This window comes from Octodon degus, unplaced genomic scaffold, assembly GCF_000260255.1.
Source record: "Octodon degus isolate 3935 unplaced genomic scaffold, OctDeg1.0 scaffold00115, whole genome shotgun sequence".
Classification (NCBI taxonomy): domain Eukaryota; kingdom Metazoa; phylum Chordata; class Mammalia; order Rodentia; family Octodontidae; genus Octodon; species Octodon degus.
In genome coordinates, this window is record NW_004524691.1 from 3,270,950 (window position 1) to 3,285,285 (window position 14,336).

The 14,336-nt window shown below is 38.0% G+C and overlaps 1 protein-coding gene across 1 annotated transcript in view; it reads left to right on the forward strand.

Annotated features, from left to right (window-relative positions):
- The window catches only part of Lekr1 (leucine, glutamate and lysine rich 1), a 226,827-nt gene that overhangs the window by 194,741 nt on the left and 17,750 nt on the right, over window positions 1-14,336 (forward strand). The window contains exons 12-13 of the mRNA XM_004639862.2: window positions 6,975-7,151; window positions 9,937-10,233. Of these exons, the coding sequence (XP_004639919.1) occupies window positions 6,975-7,151; window positions 9,937-10,233 (474 nt within the window). The remainder of the gene's footprint in view (window positions 1-6,974; window positions 7,152-9,936; window positions 10,234-14,336) is intronic.

Here is a 14,336-nt window from a genome sequence, read left to right on the forward strand (position 1 = left end):
AGAGAGATAGACAGAGAGAGACAGAGAGACAAAGAGACAGAGACAGACAGACAAAGAAAGTCACCATATCCTTGTAAAGGGAACAATCCAAGAAGAGGTAACAGTCATAAATTTATATACAACAAACACTAATATATCCAACTATATAAAACATAATAACAGACATGAAAAATCAAATAAGCACTAGTACAATTGTATTGAGTATCTTAAAGCCCAAAAGTCACAAATAGACAGATCTAGACAAAAGAATCAACAATGAAATATTAGACCTGAAACAAAATTTAAAACAAATGGACTTAGTAGATGTCTACAGTTTTTTACCCCATATCAGAATATACATTTTTCTCAGATGCACACAGGACATTCTCTGAAATAGACCACATACTGGTTCATAGAACATGCTTAAGTAAATACAAAGGAATTGAAATTATACCATGCATATTATCAGACCATAGGGCAATGAAACTGGAAATCAAAGGCAAAAGAAACTGCAAGAACTTCATAAACACAGAAAATTAAATAATACCCTCCTGAACAACCAATGGGTCACAGATGAAATTTTTAAAAATTAGAGTTTCTACAACTAAATGATAATGCCAGTACATGCTGGAACTTATGTAACACAATGAAAGGAGGGAAATGTATAGCAGTGAATATTCATATCAGTAAAACAGAACAGGTTCAAGTAAGCAATTTAATGTTTAACCTGAAGCTTCTAGGTGAAGAGCAGGCTAAGCCCAAAGCTTGTACAAGGGAAGAAATTATAAAGATCAGAGCAGAAATTAGTGTAATGAAACCTAAGAAATCAATACAATACAAAGAATCAATGAATTGAAGAGTTGGTTCTTTGAAATATTAAGTAAAATCAACAAAATCTTAGCCAACTGTGGTGGATTGACAATTGGCGGTCAGCTTTTAATACCCAGTTGAACTGAACCAGCATGGTCCTAGGTATGGGAGGCTCACCTGAGGATTGTTGCCAGCAGCATAAGAGACAGAACTGGAGAAGAAAAGGCTGTTGTTGGAAAGCTGTAGGGAGATGTAGGGAGCTTTAGGGAGCCGCTGGTTTTCTTGTAAAAGCCCATCATGCTGGCTTTCCTGTTGAACTTGGCTGCCCTCTTGCATTGAAAGAGCTCAGGCCCTCGATGTTGAATGCTCCAATGCACTTTAGGGGGGGCTCTGGCCCTTACTTGGAGCATTGGTTACTAATCTAGAGGGGAAAAGAGTGCACCTCTTAGTCTCCTGGAGAAGCTTGTTGTTTTGGCTTTCTTGAGGGAAACTCAGCCATTCTCATTGTTGGAGGAGATCTGGATCTCACTATTGCTAAGGATGTCTGTGCTACTTTTTGGAAGAGCGCTGGTTCTTAATTTGAACATAGCTTCCTGGCTCCAGTGAAGATCCTTCACCCCACTAGCACAGATTGTTCGTCCTGCTCTAGCTTCAACTACTAAACTTCGGGCCTTTGCAGCACAGAGCTGTGAAACAGGACTGCATGAGACATAGTTGTGGGCTGTTAGCCTCCAGCCAGACTCATGGGGGCCATTGTTACGGGCTCTAGGTCTTCAGATGGTCTCATGCAAGGCATTACTGTGGGATACAGGCCCTCAGCTGGATTCTCTGATCTGTAGTGCATGGAAAGATTACCTGCACTCTTTTTGTATATGATTTTTTGGATGATTATTATGTGTCCTATATTGTTCCCCTTATAAACTCCTGACTATAATACCAACCTTATCAAGAGAATTAGAGACTCAAATCCACTCAATTAGGAATCAAAAGTGTGAAACCACAATAGACCCTACAGAAATACAGATCATCTATGCCTATTTCAGGAACTCATATTTTAATAAGATGGAAAATACAGAAGAAATGGGCAGATTCCTAGATATACATAAATTGCCAAAGCTGAATCAAGAACATATAAAATTCTACACAAACCAATGTCAATCAATGAAATTGAAGATGTTATGTAAGACCTACCAACAAAGAAAAGCCCAGTCCCTGACAGATTCACTGAAGAATTCCACAAGAAATTTAGAAAAGACATACTACCAGTACTTCTCAAACTCAAATGAAACTGAAAGGAAAGCATTACTCCCAAATCCATTTCTGGAAGTAGATATTATGCTGATAGCAAAACCAAAGAAGGACCAACTAAGAAAGTAATATACAGGCCAATCACCCTAATGAACATTGTTGCAAAATTCCCCAGTAGATATTGACAAACAGAATACAGAAAATCATCAAGAAGATTATACACTATGACCAAATAGGCTCATAACAAGGATGCAGGGGTGGCTCAGCATATGTAAATCAATAAATGTGATATAGCATATTAACAGACTCAAGGAAAAAAAGCATAAAAGCGTATGATTATCTTAATAGATGCAGCAGAAAAAGCATTTTACAAAGTCCAGCACATATTCATGATAAAAAAAAACCTACAGAAAATTGGAATAGATGATCTTTATCTCAATCTTATAAAAGCCATCTTCAACAACCAACATCATGCTAAACAGACAAAAACTGAAAGCTTTTACTCTAGAAAGGAACAAGTCAAGGATGTCCACTATTACTACTTATATTCTCCACTTAATAACATCTTGCAAATGCATGAAATAAAAACTGATAAAATTGCAAGGAGAAAAAACCTATGCACAATTAGTGCCTGATGTGTTAATACATCTTTCTCTCAATACTTAATAGAAGAATAGCCAGAAATCAGAAAGAATATATAAGGAAAATAATATAATAATTTTTTGAGAACTATATTGAACCATACTACTGGCAAACTTGATGTAATTGACAGTTATAGAATTCTTTACTTAATTCTCAGCAGAATACACTATTTTCATGGTACGTGATATGTTTACCACAATAGATGTTATTAATAAGTGTTGATAAATTGACAAGGATTTCACTCACACAGATCCTTTTATTTAGTTACAATGGAATTTAAATTAGAAATAATTAATAGAAAGTTATCTGAGAAATTCCAAGTATTTTGAGACTAAATAAATACTGAGTGCATGCCTAGAATAACTATGCCACAGAGACATGTGGAAAGACAGGCTATATGGGAAAACTAAGCGTGCTGGGCCGCAGTCGGCCAGAGTCTTCTGGGTAGGCACAGCCTCTCCACATTGACGAAGTTACTAAGCTTCGAAATGTATTTCTTAATCTATATCATGGGAGCCAGTTTTCAACTAGCATAGCTATTACCTTTGGAAAATAGTACAGGAATTTATTTTTAGGAAATACATTTTTAAATAATATTTGGATATTAAATGTACAGTGATCTGATTCCTAATTTGGCATCTGAAATTTCTATTTATTTTGAAGGTATTATGAATAACAAGTGATTATGTTAACCTGGTGATAAACCTCATGACCAGATAAATGATAAAACAAAACCAACCACAAAAATCTGGAAAATGGTTGGAAAATAATTAGTGAAAATAGTATTTTTCACATTAGCATTAGATATAGATTTTCTAAAATATTAGTTATTCATTTTAATAAATTCAAAAGAAATTCTTAAAAAAGAAATGTTGAGAATTCTCTGGAGCCCTCAGGAGGCCTCCATGAAGGAGGTGAAGTGTGTCTAAGTGTATCTACAAAATAATAATTATTTTACTTTGTGTAACTCCTGAGATCATCTATTATTTATGCTTTTTAGTCATCAGAATTTCCCCACAATTAGAAAAATTACTGTTAGTTGTTTATATGTTGGTTTATATAAAGATATGTGCATCATCATCAAAATAATTCATTTGCCTAAGTCCTGTCATCTCAGATGCATTAAACTAATAGCTTATATAAAAACATGACGCATAGTTTGGCATGAAACCATCTTCTCAATGGCGAATATGCTCTTTAAGGAAATCATTATGTGGGCTCATCTCTTAGTGCAAATTAACCAGATAATGAAGGAACTAGTAGTCCCAGGTTACTCCCGTGTCAACACATTCCTGTGGCTCTTGATGTCCCATTGCAGCTTGCCTGAAGTTTTGGAAATCTCATGTGAAGCTGATTTGTAAGTTATGCAAATCAAAAACCAAGCCACTCTAAGGGCCTCCTTTTCTTCTGCCTCCGATGGCATTTTCCCCCATGGTGCCTGCTTGCTTTCTTTTTCTGTCTTTACTCACAGTAATGACAAGGACTATTTCGTGAACAAGATCTCACTTCCTGACCTGGGTAGAACAGAACATTGTGCTCATTCAAACCATTACTGTTTCCTCCCAGAAAGCTTCCTTTCTTTCATCTACATCAAGAGCCCGCTGATTTACTAAATGTCCTCTCTTCACAAATAAAATTAAAGAACTTCTCTTTAAAAAAGAACTTCTCTTTAAAAGGTTCTTCCAGAGTTTTACTGGTATCTAATTTGTAGCGTGTCCTGCCCCACCTAGTTTGCTTTTATTTTCATTCTCTTATTTTGAGCATCTAGTCCACACTTTAAAATGTATATTTTTCCCTAAACTAATTATTTGTAAGCTCTACACAATTTTTTAGGCTCTACTACATAAGAGATTTTTTTACTTATTGACACATTAGTACCTTGGCATACATTTTTCTTGAGTTTCTAAAAAAAATATTTAGGTTGCTTTTTCTGGAAAGTGTCAGAGTACCTTGTGAACTGTTAAGTCTTAAAGTTATACTTTCCAATTTTTCCGAATCTTTTGCATCTGATTTGTTCCTTTCATATGTCTTTGACTTACCTATCCAAGTGTGGCTGAAGCGTGAGAATCAATTGAAGAAAAGAGGGAAGTCAGGCTGGAGAATTCCAGAGCTGCTATCTAGAGTTCAGGTTGCATCCTGCATAAAAACCCTGGCCAGAGTGGCAGAAGGAGCTGGAACCCAGCCTGTCCAGCTCTCCAGGTCCCCACCTGGCTCGAGACTGTTTTCATCTAAGTAAAGGAGTGCTGTGTCAGTTTGTATAAAGGCATCCTGTAGCCCAGTAACAAGGTCATGTGGGGAGTTTTGAATGTGTACTAATCCACTGAGAAACCTCTAAGAAGGACTAAATGAATCTAATTTACGTTTTGTAAAGAATATTGTGCTATGTGTAGCATGGATTGGAGAAAGGCCAGAGTGGGTTTCCAGGGAGGCTGATCAGGAGCTGACGGTGGCCAGAACTAGTGGGATAAAAGGAGAGATTGAGAGAAATGGATGGATTTAAGGCACTTTCAGTATGGTGTGGAGGTATGAAAGATGATGTTTCAGTTACTCAGTTGAATGACGGGTATATGGTGGTACTGTGTCCTGTGAGCTGGGAGTGAAACAGGCCTGGGGGAGGGCATTATGTCAAGGCTTCAGGGATGCCTAGCTTATTGGTGACACCTGTGAGTTGTCTGAATGGCTACCAGGAGACAAATGGATCTAAGTGCCCAGTAATCAGAAAAGGATGTATTCTGCTGAGAGAAACCCATCTGAATAATTCTCTAATGTTCCTAAAAGATCATCAGTAGCTTTGTATCCAGACAATCCAGAAATTTATTTTGAGAGTCAGAACAGCTCCTCATCTTGAATATAAACGTAATTACTATGCTTTTGGCGCAAATGCCCAATGCAGTAAATCTAACCCACTCCACACTGGGGCTAGTCTTTTATCTTTTCTTATTTAACTTAGAGGCTTTCCTTTAAACTTTTTAAGCAAGCTTTCTGTGTCCTGGTATCCTCATTTCAGTGTTCCCTGGGGATATTCATTCTGGCCTCTTTCCTCCTTTTAGAAACCAAAACCACACACACAGTCAATCAAGTTTGACATGTTTTTCTCCTAATTTACCTGGCATTTACCCCCAGTGAGAGTTTATAACTATAGCATGGCAAAGAGGAAATCGACAGCGAACCTGTTACTAAGCTTGCTTCGTTAATCTCAGCAGATGAACACTGAGGTATAAATGGCGCCAGCACCGTGCAGATTTGCTCTCCCGACTCGCTGTAGTAGACAGAGCCAAAACCATTGGTTAAAAACACATGGGGGAAGATGTTGGCTCAACTAAAGGAAAAACTGCCTAATGCTTAGGGCTGTCTTAAATGGAAACTCCGGCTAGGGAAGGAGTGAGTTACAGTTTCTGGAGGTGTGAGGCACAGTGCAGGCTGTCATTCGGTATAGATTCCATAATAGAGACTGAAGGGTCGTAGTGTGCTAGTAATCTCCGCTGACTATTGAATTCCTGCTCACGTTAGAGCTTTACACAGATGCTTCACCTCATTTAATCCTCATAATGACTCCCAAGAGAACTAGTTATAACCCCATCAGGAGAGGTTATGGTCACAGACTTAAGATCACACAGCTAGCAAGTGGCAGAGCCAGGATTTACAGCCAAGATTTAAACTCAGTTCCAATTTAAACCAAAATCCTTGTTTATTCTTTCTACAATTCACAGAAGCCTGAGCTTGAGCCTGGGATTTTAAAGGTCACTTCTAGCACACATATATAAAACATATATATGCATATAGATCCTGTATCTCTGCAGTCTCATTTACATTAAAATGACAATGGGACTCTGTGACCTTTGTATGACCTCTATCAAGAAAGGGTTTGAAAAAAATCAACATATGTATTTTGTACCTCTGAATTTTCCACTGAACTTGGTCAAAGGGCCTCAAAATTTATTTTTTGTTTTTTGGGGTTTCCTTCCTTATGTGTTGCTGGCAAGGACTGCGCTTATAGTGTAAATGACTCAGTGTTTAGTCATTTAAATATGAATGATTCAACTTTTAGCATTTCTAAAACTGCCATAATATTAGTCCTAACTTCTCTACTAATTTTACAGATTTTGGAAAGTCTTAGGTCTTGGAATATTTACTCCATGTTCAGGTTTTCTAATTAAGGTACTAAGAATTTTTCAACACTAGATAATGCTAGCTCAATTAAGAAATTAATGTTAGTTTTTTAAAAGTCTGAAAATAAATATATGTATTTATTTTAAAGTAAAATCACTTTATGCATGTTAAATTCTGTTTTCTAGATTGAAAGTGAACTTTCCAAGGAAAGGGCCCGACATTTAGCTGAACTTTCCAAGGAAAGGATCCAATATTTAGCTGAATTCAAGAAAGAAGCAAAACTGGAGCTTGAAATTGAGAAAGAAAAACACGAAGCAATAATCCAAAAATATAAGAAAGAACAAGAAGAACTACAAATGAAGGTGTATAATTCTTGTGTTCATCTTTAATGTCTTTGATATTAAATATGTTGGTACTTCCTCCTCAAAATAGTACAGTATTTCAAACTCCTTTAGGTGTCCTTGTGACAACCTTGCATTGGTTATAGCCACACAGGTAGAATGCTGTGGAAGCTCTCACAAGGAATAATTGAGATGGACTGTGTACGTATACAATCTAGCGGTGTGCAGGTTTCCCTACTGAAGTAAATTTACCTTTAAGACAGCATAAACTATATAATTAATACTCAGAGTGGCCAATGCTTCATGTGTCTAACATCAAAAGATAAGGACATATTAAGCAAGTCAGATTTTCCCAACTAAAGCATATTCTTTTTAATTGCAGATATTGTCAATTCTAAACATTTTAATGCCGAGAAACATTTTAGAAATGTAATCACACCTCCCTAATTTCTTAGACCATGTGTCCTACATACAATTTAAGATTTTGTTGAAGTTTCTCTGTTTTATTTCATTTTGAGGTACTGAGGATTGAACCCAAGTTCTTCCTACTGAGTTATATCTTCAGTTCTTTTTCATCTCTTTTTTTGTATCAGGAATCAAACACACAACCTCATGCTTGCCAGGCAGGTGTTGTGCCACTGAGCTATATCTCCAGCCCCCTTCCATTCTCTTTCTTTCTTAACAAAATCTCAATATGTTTCCCATGAGCTCAAACACACAATCCTCCTGCTTCAGCCTTCCAAAGTGCTTGTGTGCCTCCCTGCCTGACTTGTTTCTCTTTTTATATGAGAGAGAGAGAGAGAGAGAGAGAGAGAGAGAGAGAGAGAGAGAACAAGACAAAGGAGGTAAATCATATTTTGAATAAACTCATTACATTCCCATGTTAATTAAGCCTCAAATGAGCCTGATGATCTCTATATACGTGTAAAGGAGATTCAGTCCAGCTATTTCAATAGTTCACTGTGAACAGTAGTAAGTAGGACCAGTCACCTCTTTTTCTGAACAGTGTAGCACAAAGCCCCATACTCAGAAAGGCCTTGTGCTTTGCATTTAATCCTCTTTGATAATTTTATCTTTGAATTTAGGATTTTATAAGTGAAATCCCAAGGATACAATGGGGCATGTGTTGTCGCCTTGGAGCCCCGTTCTCCTGCAGTTCTGACCTCCACTGGCCAGGCCCTGCCCCTTAGTTCCCGGTCCCTGGTGTCAAAAGCTCCACAGAGTCTACCCTTGGCGTTTTCTTCTGACCTCATGATTACCTTGCGGTCTTGGGTGGCTCAGGATCCCATGGGAAGAGGAGTAGAGAGGCCCAAACTTGCCAGGTACAGTCTCTCAAGAGAAGTCGTAAGTGAAAGCCCTTGATTTTTAAATGTTGATTCCTTTTTTTAAAAAAAAAAAAAATCAAAACCTATTTTTGGTGATGTGAAACTTCTATCCCAAGGATAACTTGCTCTGTTTCATTGCCAGCTCTACTGTGGGTGATGGAAACCACTGTGCAGGCTTAACAGTGACCTCCTTCCCTTATGTAGTAATTGACAATGATAGAATATTAATTTCTAAAACTAGTAGATTTCTCCCAAGATTTATTCCTTATGTAAATGTAACATTTGAAATAAATTTTGGATACACAACTCCCTTTAAGTAATAGTTCACAGAGTCCTTGGAACTTTGGTCTATGAATGTCTTCCAGCTTCTTTGTGGGCTAGCTTCTTGTTGTGCTCATATTTATAATATGACAATATCTGTGGTGTAACTAATAAGGATCTACTTCACCAGAAGTTATCCTCCTCTCATTTTTCTGTTCCTTATTTTGTTTTTTAAAGAGAAAGGTCTTACCCTTCTGAAGATTTCATGCTATAAGGAAAAGCTTCTCCAAGTTATTCTCTGATGTATCTAGAGTTACCACCCTAAAAAGCAATACCTTTTCATAGTATTCTCATATTTTCTCTAATTATGGCAGCCACATATGCCACTTATATTTCAATTAAATTAGTTAAAATTAAATAAAATTTAATATTCCATTCTTTAGTCAAATTAGTCATATTTCAAGTACTTATAATCAATATTGATTTTCAAGAGCCTATTCCAGGCATCTTTTCCAAACTCAGTAATCAGTGGTATCATGTTGGTAGCTGTAAGGTATTGGCACCATGGAAAGTAGACGCAGATTTGACTGGTTTTTGTTTTGTTTTGTCTTACTGTCATTATTGTGGTTTTGCAGTCAGTTGTTAAACATTTACAGCACAGCACTGTAAGTAGCCATATATGTCTTAGTGGCTGCCATATTGGGTAGCACAGAATATTTCTGTCATCACAAGAAGGTGGACTGAGCAGAAAGCCTAGTGCCTGGGGTAGCTCCAGCCATGAAATGTGAGAAGGAAAGGACAGTTATGTAAAGGAAAACTTACTGATGTTGCGTGAGGAGAACACAGCTCTGGTGCCCTCCTGCATCCTGCATCTCCAACATCGGGAATGTTGAAGTCCCAAAGCCAACCTGCTTGGGTCCAGCCAGGCCTCTGCTCTACCTGTGGAGACTTGCACTATCCTTCACAGTTTAATATTGTCATAGAGATTTATATTTCTAAGAGTGTCCAAGTGATTAATGTGATACTATTTTAAGTGGAAGAAAAAAATAAAATTTTGTGTTAACTTTTCAAAAGAATATCTTGCAGCCTTGTGTGTCTCATCTAGATTCATTTTCATCTAAAGTTCACTGATTAGTTAAAATAAAGCTGTTAAAAATTATAAAATCTCCATGTCACCTATAAACTGTTGCCTACAAACTAAAGTGAGATTTCTTTTACAGATATCTGACTCTGTTGCGGGTGCTACCAGAGACCTAAGACTGAAAGTGGCAGCTCTCGAAAAAAAACTCCAGGAATCGCACATCCGATATACTGAAGAGTCTGAATCAAAGAAAAAAGAAACTGAAAGCCTTAAAAATGTAGTTGCAGAATTTGAATCTCGCTTAAAAAAGGAAATTAACAATGATTCAGTCTCCCAAGACTTGAAGGACAAAATGAAGCACAAGTCAGATGAACTGGAAAAAATAATGCTAGAACAAACACAACTGATGCAGCAATTTAAGCAGGCCCAGGAGGAGGTAGGCCACAGACAATAGTACCTGCGCAATTCGTGTAACAGCGTAAGAGCAACAAACAGACAAGCACAAACAGGAAAGACAGCTCGGTGTTGTGGAAAGGGCCCTGGATTTTTAGCCGGAGACCTAAGAGGGCATCTGGGCTCTTAAGTTGGCAATTTAACCTCTGTGGACTTGGCTCCATTTTGTGTAAGATGAAGCTAGAGAACTAAGTAATCTTTTAAGGCTTGCTCTGTGCCCAGTGTTTCAAGTAATTACATAAAAGTTCTAAGACTAAGAATATTTATATATTTACTATGTCTTATTTGTTTGACCATTGAATCTTTGTTTCAAAAAATACTCTTAAAAGCACATTAAGTTTAAAAAATTAGACAACTACTAAAGTAGTTTTACTTTAGTGTTTTATATTTTGTTTCTGCCAACATAAATTTACATAGTGATTTTATATGCTTTAGTCTTATTTCTTATATATGTATGACTATTTCAGCAATGTTTTTATTTAAACCGAAGTAAAATTATTTTCATAGGAAATTTTTTTTTCTAAAAAAGTCTTATTTCTGAAACTGCTAGGCAGTTTAGAAATAGTGGGATAATTAATTTGTTCCCTAATTACCAACATTATACTACATTATAGTGTTTGATCCCGTTTATGACGGCACAGCAAATAAAGGCAGGTAGAGGAAGATTCTGGATGCTACTTGAAAGTAGTATTTTCCTTGGTTTTATTGACATCTTAATAAATAACAAGAAAGTGCTAGTAGCAGTAGCAGCTATTCACAATAAATAGACTATGCTCTTGTTATATTTAAATTATCAACCATAAAGATGAAGGGAGGGCTGGGGAGATAGCTCAGTGCTCTTAAGTGCCTGCCTGGCAGGTGTAAGGATCCGGGTTCAATCCCCAGTACTTCATGCTGTGCTGGCCCTGAAACTGGGCATAGTGGTGCATACCTATAATCCCAGTACTGGGGAGACTGAGACAGAAGGATCATTATGAGTCTGAGATTCATAGTGAGACCCTGCACCAAATAAATAAACTTTTAAAAAAAGATGAAGTGACTATCTTATAAGACACAAAATGAACAAAATACTAGGTAAAAAATAATGGCTAAGATAGTTCTATAAATTTGATGTTATTTGCATGTTACAGATGAAAAATTTACTGAAAAAGGTGGAGTGATTTCCATAAGGTCACACAATTTGGCAGAGCCAAACTGAAATTTGACTCAGTGTGGCATGGTGTTTCCTCTTTCAGGACACTTGTCTTCTGGTAATTCTGCTTCTAAATTTCAAGGTGACTTCAAGCTTAATGCACACACTATCTCTTGGCCTCATTATTCATTCATTTGTTCTTCCTAAATGAAAAAGAAAACCAGTAAACACACTCTTTACTGCAGGTGGCGAGGAGTCAGGTGATGGGGTGTCTCATGCGGGGACACACCTAGCAGCACAGCCACCCCAAGAAAGGAAGCCACTTCCCAGTGCAGCACAGGCAGGGCTCGGCTCCACTGCAGGACAGAGCAGTAGACAGGGCATGCCTATTGCCGCAAATGAGGCAACAGTGGTGAAGTTCTAGAGAAGAGACAGAGGGTTAGAGCAGAGAAGAGCCAAGGCAACTAGACCAGTAGGCCTGAAAGCCAAAAGAAATGGCAATATGGAAAGTGCAGAATAGCTTAACCAGGACTAAACGGAAAGCACAGGCAAGGAGTCAACTCATAACAGACACATTATCAGGTATGTAATAGGTGGGCACTGTGCGAGGCAGGCACTGGGGTGTGATTATGAACAGAAAGGATGTCTGCCACTTCCAGCCTTCGGAGAGAAACTTAAAGAAAACCTTGGATGAGTGATTAAATTAACCTATGGAAGAATTATCTGAAAGTAAACTTATCATATGAAAAACAGACAGCCTTGAGAGCCTGAATTCATTACTTACTGCTACATGAAAGATTATCCTTCAATTCAGCGGCTTCAACTAACAAGCATTGATTATGTCATCATTTCTGCTGACCAGGAACCCAGTGTGGCCTAGTTGGTGCCTCGGGTTCAAGATCTCATGTGGGCTTGGTTTCAGGGTGTCCACAGGTCTCTAGGCTAATCTAGAGGCGCAACCAGGAGCCGCTCAGCTTCTGGCTCATAAATGTGGTTGCTGGTAGGGTCTGTTTGTCACAGGTTGTTGAACTGAGACTCTCAGGCTGTTGTCCAGAGGCCTCCCCAGTTCTGTGCTACCTCTCTGCACAACCTCTCAGTGAATCAGCTGGCTTCCCTCAGGCCAGTGACTGGCAAGTGTCAAGGAGTGCCATGGTCTTTTTTGTACCAGGGATTGAACTCAAGACCCTGCGCTTGCCAGGCAAGCACTTATCCTACTGAGCCATCTCCCTGCCCCCTCCCCGCACAGTCTTTTTTTGTAACTCAATCAAGAAAACGGACCCCTTGCTTCTGCTGTATTCTATTTATTACAACAAGCCTGTAAGTCTCACCCACATTCAAGTGGAAGTGAGCACACCACATGTAAATACAGGAACAGCAGGTATCTCCGGGACCATTTTAAAGCCTTCTACACATCAAATCTCTGGAGGTGATTTTAGCAAGAAAAACTAGAATAAAAATGAAGAGTGGTTTTCTATAACCAGACTGAAAGAGCTACACGTGGAGCTCATCCTACACATTAGTCATAGAAGGAAGCCACTTGCAAGGAAGTTTCATTAGAACACTTGCGCAGGCTTGTGAAAGATAGTTTTTAGTTTAGTATATAAGTGATGGTGGATCACTACTGGAGAGGAGAAAAGGACTATCCCCAAAATAAAGAAAAGCTAATTAAGGAAATTGGGGGGGCACTTTCTTCTGTGAGAGGGAAGGGTAAATTAGGTTTTGTCTAGAAATTACCAAATATCACCTCAAAGTTAAATATCTAGAATTGAAATATAAATAACTAACGCCACTTCTCTGGCTGGCTTTGCTAAAATCCAAAATATGCTTGTAAGAATAGGAAATGAGGCAATAAAAATGATAAGATTTATAAACCAGATAGAGGCCACTATTAAAGATTAGAGTGAAAAGTGCTATTTATTATTATTATTCATGCATTCCAGACACTTGAAGTTTCTCAGGTTCTGACAAAGTAAAGCTTCAAGTAGAGAACAAATTTCCATTAGAATGAAGACAAATTAATGGTCAAATAAGGAAGCTAATTAACGGGGGAAAATCACATTCTCTTTCAAGAAGCCAAAGTGTGGGTGGAGTTGTTTTTAATTGTATGAAGCAAGCTCTTGCGGGTGGAAGGAAAGCTAGGGCCTCCAAGGGGCACAACAGGCCTCCCTGAGTGGGGCGGGACAGCTGGAGCAACCGAAGTGGGCATGTCAGCAAGTGGAGAAAAGGGGGGAAAAGTGTGCTGGCAATGGAAATGTGGGGAGGAGCCCCTAAAAATTCTTACTAGCAAGGGACACATTAAAAAATAAAGAGTATCGAAACAAAAAGGAAATGAGCGGAGAAAGTTACTATTAGAGAATAGCACATTTTCATTAAAACCAAATTAAGGTAGAGCACATGCATCATGGCCCCACTTTTCCCTCCCACTCCTTGGGTGTGGCCCAGCTATTAGAAGGGTTTCTGCGATCCACAGGAAGAATGTGGGCAAACTAAACTAAAGGCAAAAATGAAACCAAGAAACCCTCACGGACAAGCGCCAAAGAAAAACCAGGGCAGAGTTTCTGTGGTTTTAAAACCATAGGTGAGGGGAGGGGCCAGACTTTTTACTCAACAGTTTTTGTAGACTCAAAAATAGAAAATAATACTCTCAGTTAAACTTGGAGAGTTGAATAGATATACTTAGCTTTACTTCATTTCTTTGCCATAAAAATGAAATTAAATTCATTTAAAAAGTAAAACCCATGAAAACAGAGAAGAGAGGAACTGTCACTAGATGAAAAGATGTCAGCAGAGTTTGGGAAAAAGCAAAGGGCTTGGCCACGTCTGGAGTACTCCATCCTAATGTGAACAGGGCAGGGAAGTGTGAAGGAGTGCTCTTTAGTTATAAGATTTTTAATACTTTTCTAGCTGTGCATAGTATATCTCAAATTTTAATTTTAAAATTAAAAGTAATGGAA